Genomic DNA, 13,880 nt, shown 5'->3' with positions numbered 1-13,880 from the left:
AACTAAATCCTACTAGAAACATACTAAAAACAATGCCAAAAAGCGTACAAATTATCCGCTCATCAGAGACGACAAAGATTGATCTCCCAAAGCCAAAGGAGTTCAAGGGCGTGAGGGACGCTCGAGAGGTGAAGAACTTACTATGGCAAATGGAGAGATACTTTGAAGGCCAAGGGGTGGTCGAAAAAGCAATAAAGGTACGCACTGCAGCTCTCTACCTTTTTTATACTGCTACTTTATGGTGGAGGAGAAAGTGCGTAGATATGGAAAAGGGTACTTGCAACATAGCCACATGGAAAATTTTCAAAAGAGAGTTGAAAAGACGGTTCTTCCCCGAGAATGTGGTTTATGAAGCAAGGAAGAAGTTGAGGGAGTTGAAGCACAAGAGTACGATTAGCGACTACGTAAAGGAGTTCACTACTCTCACGCTTCAAATCCCCAACTTAGCATCAGATGATGCATTGTTCTTCTTCATTAATAGACTCCAACCTTGGGCAAAGCAAGAACTACAAAGAAGGAATGTTAAGGATGTTGATGAGGCCATCATGGTAGCCGAATCACTCACTGAGTATCATAGGGGAGACTCTAAACCCAAGTCTTCCTCCAAACCTAGTTCTACTAAAGGTGGGGGAGACAAGGGGAAGAGTTTCTCAACCAAGAAGAAAGAAAAATACTCTTCAAATAAAGAGTACGAAGAAAAGAAGAAGGCTTTCGTGCCCAAAGGAGGATGTTTTGTGTGTAAGGGACCACACCAAATGAAGGATTGTTCCAAGCTAGGGACTTTGGCATCTATCGCCGAGGAACGAGAGACTCAATCGTGACTGAATATGTTGGATCTGTCCAACTCATGAATGCTGTGAAGGGAAAGGAGACAAACCCTGTAGAAAAGAAATGCTTGATGTATGTTAAAGCCTTTATCAATGGAAAATCCGTCATGGCTATGATCGACACTGGTGCTACACACAACTTCATCACACCTGATAAAGTAAAGAGGCTTGGGTTGAAAATCACTGAAAAGAATGGCTGGTTCAAACCCGTGAATACCAAGATGAACCCCTCAAGGGAGTAGCAAAAGGGGTTGAGATGACTCTTGGTTCTTGGAAGGGCCTTGTAGATTTCTCAGTAGCACCCATTGACGATTTTAAAATAGTCATCGGGCTCGATTTGCAAAGGAAGGCAAATATAATACCTATGCCATACTATAATATAGTATGCGTCATGGAGAGAGAGAGAGAGAGAGAGAGAGAGGAAAGAGGGGATGGGAAGAGAGAGGAAGAAAGAAGGAAAAGAAGGGGAAGGGAGAGGGAGATGGGGTAAAGGAGAGAGAGAGGAGGGAGAGGAGAGAGAGAAATAAAGGGGAAGAGAGAAAGGGAAAGGAGGGAGAGAGAGAGAGAGAGAGAGAGAGAGAGAGAGAGAGAGAAAGAGAGAGAGAGGAGGAGAGAGAGAGGGGGGAAATGAGAGAGAGAGAGAACGAGAGAGATAGAAGGGAGAGAAGGAAGAAAGGGAAGAGAGAGAGAGAGAAATGAGAGAGAAAAGGGAGAAAGAGGAGAGAGAGAGAGAGAGAGTGGAAGGGAGAAAGAGAAAGAAAGAGTATGTAAAAAATAATTTTGAAGTTTAAATAACACCAGTTTTAATTTGGTTTAAAACTAAACTGAACAATAAAAACTAGTTTTTCATAAAAACTATGGTTGCAGTTCAGTTTTTTATTTAAAAAAATTGGTTTATTTAAAACAGTTTCAGTTCAGTTTTAATTCAATTCAGTGAAACCAGTTTTTTTTGCACACCCCTAGCCAGTAGCCACCCCTACATAACACTTTATGATTATAGATTGTTTTCTTTGAAATTATTAAATCTTCTATTTACTAATATTTTCAATAATAATAATAATAATAATAATAATAATAATAATAATAATAATAATAATAATAATAATAATAATAATAATAATAATAATAATAATAATAATAATCTATGAAACATGATTAATTTATTATTGTGAGTTAGTCAGATATATTTTGATTACGAGACTCATCTGACAATCTTTTTTAGGATATTTTAAACTTTTGGCCATTCATATGAATATGAAATTATAGGTTTAAGGTTTTATTTGAACTTTCACATACGCAGACATAACCTCTCTCTCTTACACTCTTCATGCTGGTGACCTTCTCTCTCTCTCTCTCTCTTGCAAGTCACACCACTGCAGCACAGATAGTGCCGATGTGCCCCAGCGGCTCAGAGCCCCAACAGCTACTATACTCAACATCTCTTTCTCCACACTCAATCCTATCCGCTGCAGATTGGGTTGGTAACCCTAGTTGACCGGATTGAGTCGCAGATTGGGTACCCGCGGGTGGAGTACATGCTGCCACCCCTACATAACACTTTTATGATTATAGATTGTTCTCTGAATGAAATTATTAAATCTTCTCTTTACTACTATTTTCAATAATAATAATAATAATAATAATAATAATAATAATAATAATAATAATAATAATAATGATAATCTATGAAACACGACTAATTTATTATTGTGAGTGAGTGTCAGATATATTTTGAGTATGAGACTCATCTAGCAATCTTTTTTAGGACATTTTAGACTTTTGGTCATTCATATGAATATGAAATTATAAGTTTAGGGTTTCATTTTGAACTTTCACACACACAAACATAATATCCCTCTCTTGCCCTCTTTACGCTAGCGACCTTTTCCCTCTCTCTTGTACAGGTCACACCATTACAGCACAGGTAGCGTCGCTGTTCCCCAGCGACTCAGAGCACTGACAGCTACCATACTCAATGTCTCTCTCTCCTACTTGACCGCACTCTGCATCCTTCTCTCCCAGTCGACCACACCCATCACTCTGCGTCCCTGCCTCTTTCTCCCTCACGTCTCGCTCTCCTTCGCAGATCAAAATCGTCCAGAGTCTAGAAAACACCGAAATCACCACGCTACAACGACGACTGAGCTCTCTCTTGTACTGGCGTCTCTGGGTCTCTCTCTGCTTCCTCAGCATCTCGCTTCCTCAAGAACCTCTCAACTTGAAGTCATGGCCCCTGCCTAAACTGCTTATACTTCTTCTTTATTTAAATAATTTAAATTTTTTATTATTTTATTTATTTAAAGTTTTCTTTTTATAAAATTACTTCAAAATTAATAAATTATGATTCAAAATATTAATTTAACTCAAATGCTGATGAAGGGTGAATTAGTGAAGAATGATGATGCTGATTATTGAAAAATTGTAAATATATTTTTGATTAATAAAATGAGAATACTGATTATTGATTTATGTAATTAATAAAATGAAAAATTGTGAATATGTTGTGAATTTGTTTCATAATTTGTAATTTAGGATTTGAATTAAAAAAAATGCCTACCAATCCACCTATAGTCGAAATAAGATAATAAGTTCAACTTATATCACTTTAGTGGAATAGGCCGGCTCGATCCATTTTGTGATAGAATTTGAGCAGGACGGACTGACCTACTTTATCATTAAAGAACATAAGAATAAGGAAGAAGGAGAAATCTCACATAAAGAAGAAATTTTATAGAAAAAAAAAAAGGCAAAAAGAGAAACTCTTATTAAACCTTCAACCATTAGACTTGAATATCATGAACAATTTAACCTTGCATTATTCAATAATTCCAATACATACCCACTTGAATAATATTACCAAGTTTGTATTCTTTGTTGGCAAGCATAATTAAGTTATTAATTGCTATTTTGTTCGTTATTTAATTGTCAAATTGAAAGTTGGTCTTAATATGTCCATCAAAGTATCAACTTACTAAATTATCACCCACTTTTTAACACACACTACTAATTTTCTTTGAACGAAATTGGCGTTTTTCGTTCTCACACACACTTTATTTTTATTTTTTAATTTTTAGATTATATCTCCTTTCTTGTACATATTTGCTTCATGATTCCTTGCATCCTCCCCATATCGGTGCATTGACCTTGATGGATTCTATCATCTTGGAGTATTAATGTTGAATCTTGTATATTTTCTCTAATAAAATCAAATTACCATATATATTCTATAACTCAAAGCTTATTAGCTTGCGCGTGTGCACACAAACATATATATTTTTTTAAAATTTTAAAATTATATGTTTACTTAAAATTTTATTTAAAGATTAGTATGATAAAAGAATTTAATTTTAATATACTGGTAGTAAAAATACATGATCATTTAATTATATTTAATTTTTTTAGATAATCATTCGCAAATAGTATAATCTTTTCATACTCACCTAAGAGGTTGCGAGTTCGATTCTCTCTATCTTTGATAAAAAAAATTTAATTTTATTAATATGACATTACGTACAAAAATGCATATTAAAATTATTTTATATTAATTGTGTATAAAATTATACTCAAATAAGCAAGAAAATAAATAATGTCTAGCTGACATAACATTTTGAGAATATTTGGAGTTTATACTATTAAATTTTACAGTTCAACTACACATCTAAGTGTTTTTGGTAATCAAATCTAATCAAGTTGGTTCAAATTCAATAAAAATCATTTTCATCATTCCAGCGTTGTGTTTCAATAACGCAACTTCTTCGTCTTCGTCTTCTTCTTCTATTTCTCCATTTTTCCTCCTCTTCCTCCTCCGTTATCGTAATCACCAACAACACCAACATTTTACTAACAAAAACCAACATTTTGAATTGAATTTGAATTTATATAATGAACAATGTTCGGTTCATTTAGTATTATACAATGGTTTCGCTTTGATAATATTTTCGGTTTATTCTAGATGCAGGTGTTTCTGAATTCGAATTTATATAATGGACAAATGTTCGGTTCATTTGGTATTATACAATGGTTTCACTTTAATAATATTTTCGGTTTATTTGCAGTCCATGTGTGTTATCAATAAATAATTTGTCCTAGTGGTTGGAATAGCTTTCAAGATAAATTAAATAGAATGGAATGGAATGAAATCTAATACAATTGAATAAAGTGAGAATAAATAATTTCATATTGTACATAGTCCATTGTCTCCCTAGCGGGATCTTATTGTAAATTTTTCTATTAGTATTTGTTTGGAACAAATTTAATAATTTAATTAATGTGAATAAATAATAAAAGTGGTGATTCCGAAACCTTCCATCCAAGCTAAGCTATCTCATCTCATACCCATGTAAACCACATGACAATCCTAAACCAGCCAGTCATACGCATATACACACACGCAAAACAATTCAAATCCAAATGACCAAATATAAAAATTAAATACTAAATAAGATAAATGATAAAATATTATTTTATTTATTTATCTCACCCCTTTTTTTCCCCAACCCGAACAAGACACTCATTCACCTTTTCTTCTATAAATACCAAACGCGCCCCCAATTTCTTCTATTGTTGCAAAGCAATCTCCTCTTTGCTTTCTCTTCCTTTCGTTCTTCTTTTCCTTCATCGAAACCAGAACTGCAAAATCCATAACCGTGAACACGAAAAATTGTAATAAAAAGAAGGAATAATCTCTCTCATCTCGAATCGAAACTCCAAATCAAAATCATACCGGAAAAACATTAAAGACAATCATTAAAACCACCACCAACACCGAAAACCCTAGATCACAAAAAAAAGGGAGAAAGATATAAACGGTTTGAGAGAGAGAGAGAGAGAGAGAGAGAAAGAGAACCCTAAACGACAACATGTCTGATGCGTTTTGCTCCGACTGCAAGCGGCAGACGGAGGTGGTTTTCGACCACTCCGCTGGCGACACCGTCTGCTCCGAGTGCGGTCTCGTGCTCGAGTCCCACTCCATTGACGAGACCTCGGAGTGGAGGACCTTTGCTAACGAGTCCGGGGATAACGATCCGGTTCGTGTCGGCGGGCCCACTAATCCGCTCCTTGCCGACGGTGGCCTTAGCACTGTCATCGCCAAGCCCAACGGCGCCAGCGGCGAGTTGTTCTCGTCCTCCCTTGGCCGCTGGCAGAACCGTGGCTCTAATCCTGATCGCGGTCTCATCCTCGCTTTCAAGACAATCGCCACTATGTCCGATAGGTATCGGTTTTGCGCGCTTGTTGTGTTTCCAATTGCGAATTTTGTTTTTATTCGTTGAAGAAATTATGTGAATTCGGAATTGATTCGCTTTGTTAGATCGGCATGTCCTTTTGTTAATTTGATTGTTTATTCGTTTGTTTTGAGTTAGCGTTTCTTTTTATTTTTTTATTAAGTTGAAGGAAGAAAAAAAAGATGTTTGATTGTGATTTATTTGCTTTGGGGTTTTCTTATGCGAATGTGTCTTAGTTGTGGTTGTAGTGATGGAACGGTTCTACGTGATTGGAAAGTTAGAAAAAAGAATAGAAAACTAAAGAAGGGGGTTTGGTGGATGGATTGATTTCTGGGTATCATGTAATGTCTGAGATGATCATGGTTGAGTGACTGAAAACATTCTGCTAGAACGTAGCATTGTCAATGAAATAATACAAGTGCTTGCAACTCTAGATGTTAACTCCAATTGTCCATCGGCACTACTTTATTTAATTTTATTTTCAGAATATCGCATCCTTATTTGTCGAATCTAGGTGATATCAACTGAAATCGTTGCAGTTAAAATCTTAGAATTTTATTATTTGCATTATTTTGGTATATATGATGGATCAGTTACAAGCTTTCTCTTAAATGAGACAAGACAGTTGAGAAATTAACTGTTGTTGCTGATTGTGTTCAGGTTGGGACTCGTCGCAACCATCAAGGTATCTGATGCTCTCATACAGGATTAGCTTTCTTGTTCCTGCATTTTTTAATGAATGCCATACAAGTTGTGTGAAACTGGGTATTTAACACTTGTGGTTCACTCTAGGCATTGAAGCTCTAATTCTACTATCTTCAACAAATCAATAATTATTTTTCATGTGTTGTAGCATTTGATAAATTAGACGTTCTTGGCTAGTTGGGCTTCATTATTGTTTGGGTGCATTCCAAGACAGTAATTATAATGCTATGTTTGAATCACTTGACCTTAGAACTTGCTTCTTGAGGTTTGAGTAATTCATTATGTATGGCTCAGAAGTGCTTGGATCCCTGAAACTTCAAATTTTTTGGAAAATGGATAAATGCCTTTAAAACATTCCATGAGGTTCATATTGCTAGGAGATGACTATACTCGTTGTGCATGCTGTTTAAAACCATCCTTTGGCAATGAGTGGTAGCTAGGTGTATTGGTGGTAAAATCATGCCAAATATGTCAGAAGAATACTGTGTTATTCCTTTTTACCATGATAGTCGTATTTAATTATTTATCTTGTTTGTCACGAACCTCAGGTTTCAAACTCTTCGTGTTAAGTTACTAAATATTTTAATCCTCTTATGTTGCATTTGGTTTTTTATTTTAAGGATCGAGCTAATGAGATATACAAGCGGGTTGAAGATCAGAAGTCTAGTAGAGGAAGAAATCAGGATGCATTATTGGCTGCTTGCCTCTACATTGCTTGTAGACAGGAGGACAAGCCACGCACTGTAAAGGGTACCACCTATGATTTTTTTAACATCTGGATGCTTCCTGATTTATCTTTCCCTATGTAAATGAGCTTCCCTGAACCTATGGATTTCAAATAGAAATTTGCTCTGTTGCCAATGGAGCGTCAAAGAAGGAAATTGGCCGAGCAAAAGAATACATAGTGAAACAACTGGGTTTGGAGAAAGGTCAATCTGTGGAGATGGGAACAATACATGCTGGTGACTTTATGAGGCGATTTTGTTCTAATCTTGGTATGAATAATCAAGCTGTCAAAGCTGCTCAAGAAGCTGTTCAGAGATCAGAAGAGTTTGATATACGGTGAGTTCTTGTGTTTCTCTGCTCACTGCTAAGGGTTGATTTTTCATCATTTCAGGTTTTTATTTACTCTTCCATACTACTCTATGATTATGTTTTCATTGATAAACATATGTGGAATAAATGTATATGGTGCTTATCCATGAAGTTTTATCCCTGAAACAAACACACCCTTATTGTGAAATTTAGGTGGTAAAAGCAAAAACTGAACAGAACAAAATGAAGAATATCGGCTTAAAATTAGTTATTTATGAATATTTTAGACTGCAGTTTTGCTTTAGATTTAACCGTGTCTTTTTAGAACAGAGTGAAGGGTGTGAATATGGGTCTGAAACATGCCATTTAACTGTGTGTGTGCTGTTTCTTTGTGAGAAGTGGATTGCATGGTGTGTTATGACATGGCCCATGATATGAGGCATGTATAAGAGTGGAAACTGAGGAGGTGTGTGTGTGTGTGTGTGTGTGTGTGTGTACTACTAAGTGAAGACTCGATGTTGTACACAAGGATCTTCTTGAGGGTTGTATAGAATTAGCTTTCTATTTGAACTCTCCTTATCAAAAAACAAGAGGTCTGAGTTCTGAGCATGTGAATGGACATTATTATGTGTCTTTGTTACATATGCATAACTAGTTCACTCATATTTCCGATGAACACTTTTAAATGACAAATGATTGCATTGTTGCTTGTATAAATCCATTTCTTATTTCTTAGGTTTCATTAACGTTCATGTGGAGTCTGTTCCCCTTCACCTTAATTTTTTCCAAAATTTCTTTTTGGCTATTCATAATCTTCAATTAGTTGCTAACTTACTATTAATGCTAATTAAAATCTTCCAGGCGGAGTCCCATATCAATTGCTGCAGCAGTGATATACATCATAACTCAGCTGTCAGATGATAAAAAAGCTCTCAAAGGTCGGTGCACTACTTATATGATTAGATATTTAGATGAGAGATTTGAAGGCATAAATTGCAAACATATCGATTGGCCTATTTGTTTGTATAAATTGTCTGTTGATCTATATGGGGTTGGAACTTGGAACTAATTCTGATTTTTGAATTGGTTTCTTAAAAAAATATTCATATATATCATAGTTGCAGCTATTCCTTATTTCCTTTATTACACTTGTTATTTGTGTTGGTGCAGAAATATCATTAGCCACAGGAGTTGCAGAAGGAACCATTAGGAACTCGTACAAGGATCTTTATCCTCATGTTTCAAAAATAATACCAAACTGGTATGCAAAGGAGGAAGATTTGAAGAACCTTTGCAGCCCTTGAAATGTAGAGCAGAAGAGAGCATAGCGGCCATATTTACAATTACATCTTAGATGCCATGGAGGAGCATTATGTTTTGGATGTACTGGACTCTTTTATTTTATACTTTACTTTGCAAAGAAAGCGCCTTATCTTATTTTTTAACCACTCTACTTGCTATTAACTCAACCGTTCATTTTGGTTCACCCTCCCTATTTGATGATTAATTCCCGGGGAAGGAGGGGCCATTGATATAAAAAGTTGCTTGACCTTGAAAGAGTTCAAATTTCACGCCTTTCTTCTTACCCCTTTTATTGAATTGGCTATTTGTATTTGTAGCTTTGTAGATTACTATGTAGGCAAAGTATTTGATGACTCTCTCAGAGAGTTCCATTCGATGGAGCTGCTTCAAGTATTTATAATATAGTCCAGTTCATTATGGTGTATTTGCTACCCAAATACTTTAACACCAATTTAATAATCACACTCCAAAAACACCTAAAACAGCACTGCGCAAACAGCAACTCTGCACTTCTTCGGAGGATGTTAATGCTCTGTTCTAGGTTGAATGCTTCAATGGTATTGCTGCTTACTTGTTTATCTACTGAAAGAGAAGGAACCAGAAGCCTCCTATTGTCTCCTAACTCTGCTGCTGTGCTTATCCCAAGCGGGTATCCCATGCTACCGTCGCACTGGAGTTCGAGGTGGCAGTGTTACAGTCCAGTTGGGGGAGAGCCTGCGATTATGTGCGCGCGCCTTCGCGCGGTGCCCAGGTGAAGCTGCAACTAGGGCGGTTATAATGAGTGAAAGCATTATGTTTAACACCAAGGTTTATACCCAAAAGCCAAAATCAAGTCCTAATCGCATGTTATTGGCATAAAGAGTTCTAATTGCTTGATTTCATTAATTAAATCGTTATTAGTCTGAGTTACTCTGAGCTCTCCGTTTTGGATGTTGAGTTTGGGGTTAGTTAGAGAGTGGTTAAATTAGTTTTGAAGTGCTTGAGGTTGTTTCCCAAATATAATTACTCGGTTACTCATAAGCAAATACAATAAAATGAGTTGGGACTATATTGTAAATATTTTAGAGAATCCCATCAAATACTTTGCCAACTATGTAAGATTTCTTTGCGATTCTGTAAAAGTGGGTATCTGGGGATATTCAAAAATGTGACAAAACTGCAAAAGTTTTCTTGTGGGAATGGAGTGGGCTGGGAATGAGGATAAAGATCTTTCTACAGAGAACTGGTGGGGATTACATTCTTATTCAGTGGGACTTCTGTTTCGAAAATAATTTTATGTATATTAATTAAATTAATTTAACAGGAGATTTTATTTTTGTTGAATTATTATGTTTGTGAAATGAAGTCATGATAGTAGCAATAATTTGCCAGACAAGCCAAGGACTAATCCATCGCGGATTGAGCTTCATTTAAAAGTCTATATCGCTGGCCAATGAGTTACTGCACACACAAAGACAGAATTTATCAACATTAATCTCATCTTAAAATTGCATTTCACATTTGTCGTTTTGTGAAAAGTTTAAAATTCTTACAAATTCAAATAAAACACCCTACAAGAAAGTCAAAATGATAGAGTTTGCATAGAACATTAACTAATAATAAATACGATTGATGTTACAAAATTTGGAGGACCAATTTGATTAAATGAAAATTTAAAAGATTAATTTAAAATAACAGATGAAAGTTGAGGGACAGTTTTAACAATTCACCCTATCAATTAATTTGCAATTTTTACAAAAATATCATTTATTTAATAAAAAAAAAGAGAAGACTTGAGCAAGCATGGGCAATATTCATAATTTTGTTGCTCTCACAGAGTTGTTCAACAATTTGAATTTGTACACATCACATATAGTTTGTTACACGTGCCTGAAACAAAGTTGAGATTCCAGTGATGTTTCAAAGTTCAAACTTTCAACACTTGACAGACAAAGAAGTCGCTATGAAAAGTGCAACCCCCCAAAAGATGTGAGTGTGTTTTACTTTTGGTAAATAGAGGTAGCTGAAGCTAATAATATCACAAGATTCACGTGCTTAATGGAGTGTTTGGATGGATGGTTACTAACAAAATGACATGAAAACGAAAGCCAATTCTTTTATTTAATGTGCGTTTGTCTCTTTGATAGATAGATAGAGTTCAGTTAGTAATGGAATGAAGGGAGTGAAAAAAAAGTAGTAGAGGGTGTTGGTTAAGTAATAATAACACATACATAGATAATGACACAGCCAAAAGAGAAGACCAAATGTAATAATCACTCAAAAGGCAGTAATAATAATATGAACAATAAGAATAACATCTTCTTCTTGAATCATAAAACATCATTTATTTAAACGGACTAATGAGTTAACCATTATATCAACGCCCGCAACTTAATTTTGTTATATTCTTATTCCTTAAATTTTAATTTCATCTCCATTGGGCTGTCTTGATCCTTGTCCTCATTATCATGACCACAACTAAAGGGAAAAAAAATAAAAAAATAACTTGGATTGGTCGAGTGGTTAGCTCACTTGTCTACTTAAGTATGTGTCGGGAGTTCGAATCCCGTCTTGTGCATGTAGTAATCCATTAACCAGCGATAGACCGCGACAGATTAATTCTTACGACAGGGGATACCGTAGACAACAAAAAAAATCAAGAAGAAAATTAATAAGAACAACTATTACAAAAGAAGTCATTATTATCTCAAACTGAAAAAAGAAAAGAATCAAACAATCATCTTAAAAACACACTCCAATATGTCCATATTAATTATGCAACAAAAAAAAAATCATATATAAGGGAGGAAGATGTATGACATATATACGAAAATGATGTGGACGGACACCTCAACGCAACAATCAACAAATTAAATTAAATTAAATTAAGCTGAGATTAATATTATTTATATATATGATCTGTTTGAAAGGTACCCTAAAATAAAAGCAAAATAATTATGCTTAAATAGTTGTGATTCCATATAGTATAATTTTTCTGACCAAAATTAGTTGCATCCATCCATTTGAACATATAAATTTTCTGCACATTAGAACAACAAAGCAACAAACAAAAAGCCTGGGAGGATTTAAAACTTTTTTAAAGCAGTTTCAGATAAGGATAAACCACCATTTCATTTATATTAGATGATTTTGTCATAAAATATTCAATATAGCAGGAAGAAATTAAAGGGCACAGCTTAAAATGTATATTTAAAAAAGAACTGCAGAAATTTTAGTATCAAGTGAATGGGAATATAAACACAATAGAAAAAATTGGCTTTTCAATTCGTTTCTTATCCTGCATAAATTACCATATCAATAATTACTTCTTTTTTCTCTTTTAGTTTTTATTTTTCTAAAACCCTAATCTGTATGTATAAGTTGGGGTCACCAGTAGAACAATTAAAAAATTGTTTATAAGTCTTATTATTTGCTTGAATGTTAATATATGGTATAATTCTTTTTTTTTATCGATTAATTACATTTATTATTTTATGAGAAATATGTAAGAATATTTGATTGAATGGTAATGCAAATATATATATATATATATATATATATATATATATATATATATATATATATATATGACTTAATTATTGTGATAGTTATTATAATTTTATTAAATTTATAATTAGATTTTTATATTTTTAATTAAATTTTTACATATTTTTATAATTTTATAATTAAACTATTAATAGTGTAAAAAATATTAGAATTAATAGAATATTTTTTTTAAAAAAAATTGAAGATATTCACAATTAAGAATCACATTAGATCTTTAATTACATATTTTTTATAAAAAATATTCAATTAATTTTAATAAAAATTAAGTATAGATGTCTAATTAAAAAATATAAAAAATTAATTATAAATTTAATAAAATTATAAAACGAACCGAATAATTAAATCTAAATATAAAGAGAGCTAAAAAACAAGTGGTTGAGGAGTATTATATATAGATAGTTAGATACATACCTCTAGCATTCCAAAACATAAAATCTACCTACAACATCACATAGGTGACTCTTGAGTCTTGATCTTTGGCACAACGCATCTATCTGTATCAAAATTATTAATTGTACAAGAGGTCTCTGGTACGGGTTGAGAGATGGATCGGGAATTCGCGGATCGAGGCGGATGCTGGATTAGCTGACTGGAGCGATAGGGGGGAGGTACCTGCAAAGACACTCCGACGCTCAAGTTAGAATGGATCTGAGAAATATAAGGTGTGAGGAATGAATGAATACCCGGAGGGACCTGGGTCCTCTATTTATAGGTGATGGTGGCTAGCGTATCTTATCTTCTTTGGCTAAGATAAGGACGTTTGAATTTGAAAGTTGGTCAGGAGTTCTAGTGGGCCGGTTCCGGGCCTTCTAGAGGGTTTCGACGGTCCGGACCCGGGTAGCCGGGTTCGGGGTTTTACCTCGGGTCAGGGATCTGTGGGCTGGATCCATAACAGTTGCCCCTGCAGCGGGAGAGCGAGCGAGGTCGGTCTGTCGCTGGGAGATGCGGTTTTGACCACCGTGAGCTAGGTCGGTTTGTCGTCGAGAGATGCGGTCTTGACCTGGGGGCCTTCAGTCCCTCTCGGGTAGTCGTTTGATTCTTTTGAGGGGGAGTCAGCGTGTGGGCCCCGGTTTTTATGGTTATGCCGAAGATTTCCCTGGCCGTTTTGGTCTGACGCGACTCTTCTGTGTCTAATGCGCTTGTTGCGTTTTTCGAGGCGTGCTTTATTGGTTTCTTTTTCCAAGGGGGCATTTATTGTGAGGGGACGTTTTTTCGGTGTCTTTTCTTTATTGCCCCTACGCGC

At 34.9% G+C, this 13,880-nt stretch overlaps 1 protein-coding gene across 1 annotated transcript; it reads left to right on the top strand.

The window, feature by feature from the left end:
- Positions 1-5,377: 5,377 nt before the first annotated feature.
- LOC130933412 (transcription initiation factor IIB) lies at positions 5,378-10,420 on the top strand. The gene is made up of 6 exons (XM_057863023.1): positions 5,378-6,039; positions 6,710-6,734; positions 7,375-7,504; positions 7,597-7,816; positions 8,651-8,727; positions 8,960-10,420. Exons 1-6 carry the CDS (start codon positions 5,687-5,689, stop codon positions 9,091-9,093), a joined length of 939 nt encoding a protein of 312 aa, XP_057719006.1. The 5' UTR covers positions 5,378-5,686; the 3' UTR covers positions 9,094-10,420.
- The last annotated feature ends 3,460 nt before the right edge of the window (positions 10,421-13,880 follow it).

The sequence above is a fragment of the Arachis stenosperma genome, chromosome 6, assembly GCF_014773155.1.
Source record: "Arachis stenosperma cultivar V10309 chromosome 6, arast.V10309.gnm1.PFL2, whole genome shotgun sequence".
Lineage (NCBI taxonomy): Eukaryota > Viridiplantae > Streptophyta > Magnoliopsida > Fabales > Fabaceae > Arachis > Arachis stenosperma.
The sequence above is the reverse complement of the archived record's forward strand: the minus strand, read 5'-3'. Positions and strand labels throughout refer to the sequence as shown.

Excerpts from the sequence above, each read along its gene's own strand:
- LOC130933412 (XM_057863023.1), top strand. The coding sequence starts at position 5,687 with ATGTCTGATGCGTTTTGCTCCGACTGCAAGCGGCAGACGGAGGTGGTT. Across the intron at positions 7,817-8,650 it reads TCAGAAGAGTTTGATATACG|GCGGAGTCCCATATCAATTG; the intron begins GTGAGTTCTTGT and ends AAAATCTTCCAG. Across the intron at positions 8,728-8,959 it reads TGATAAAAAAGCTCTCAAAG|AAATATCATTAGCCACAGGA; the intron begins GTCGGTGCACTA and ends GTGTTGGTGCAG.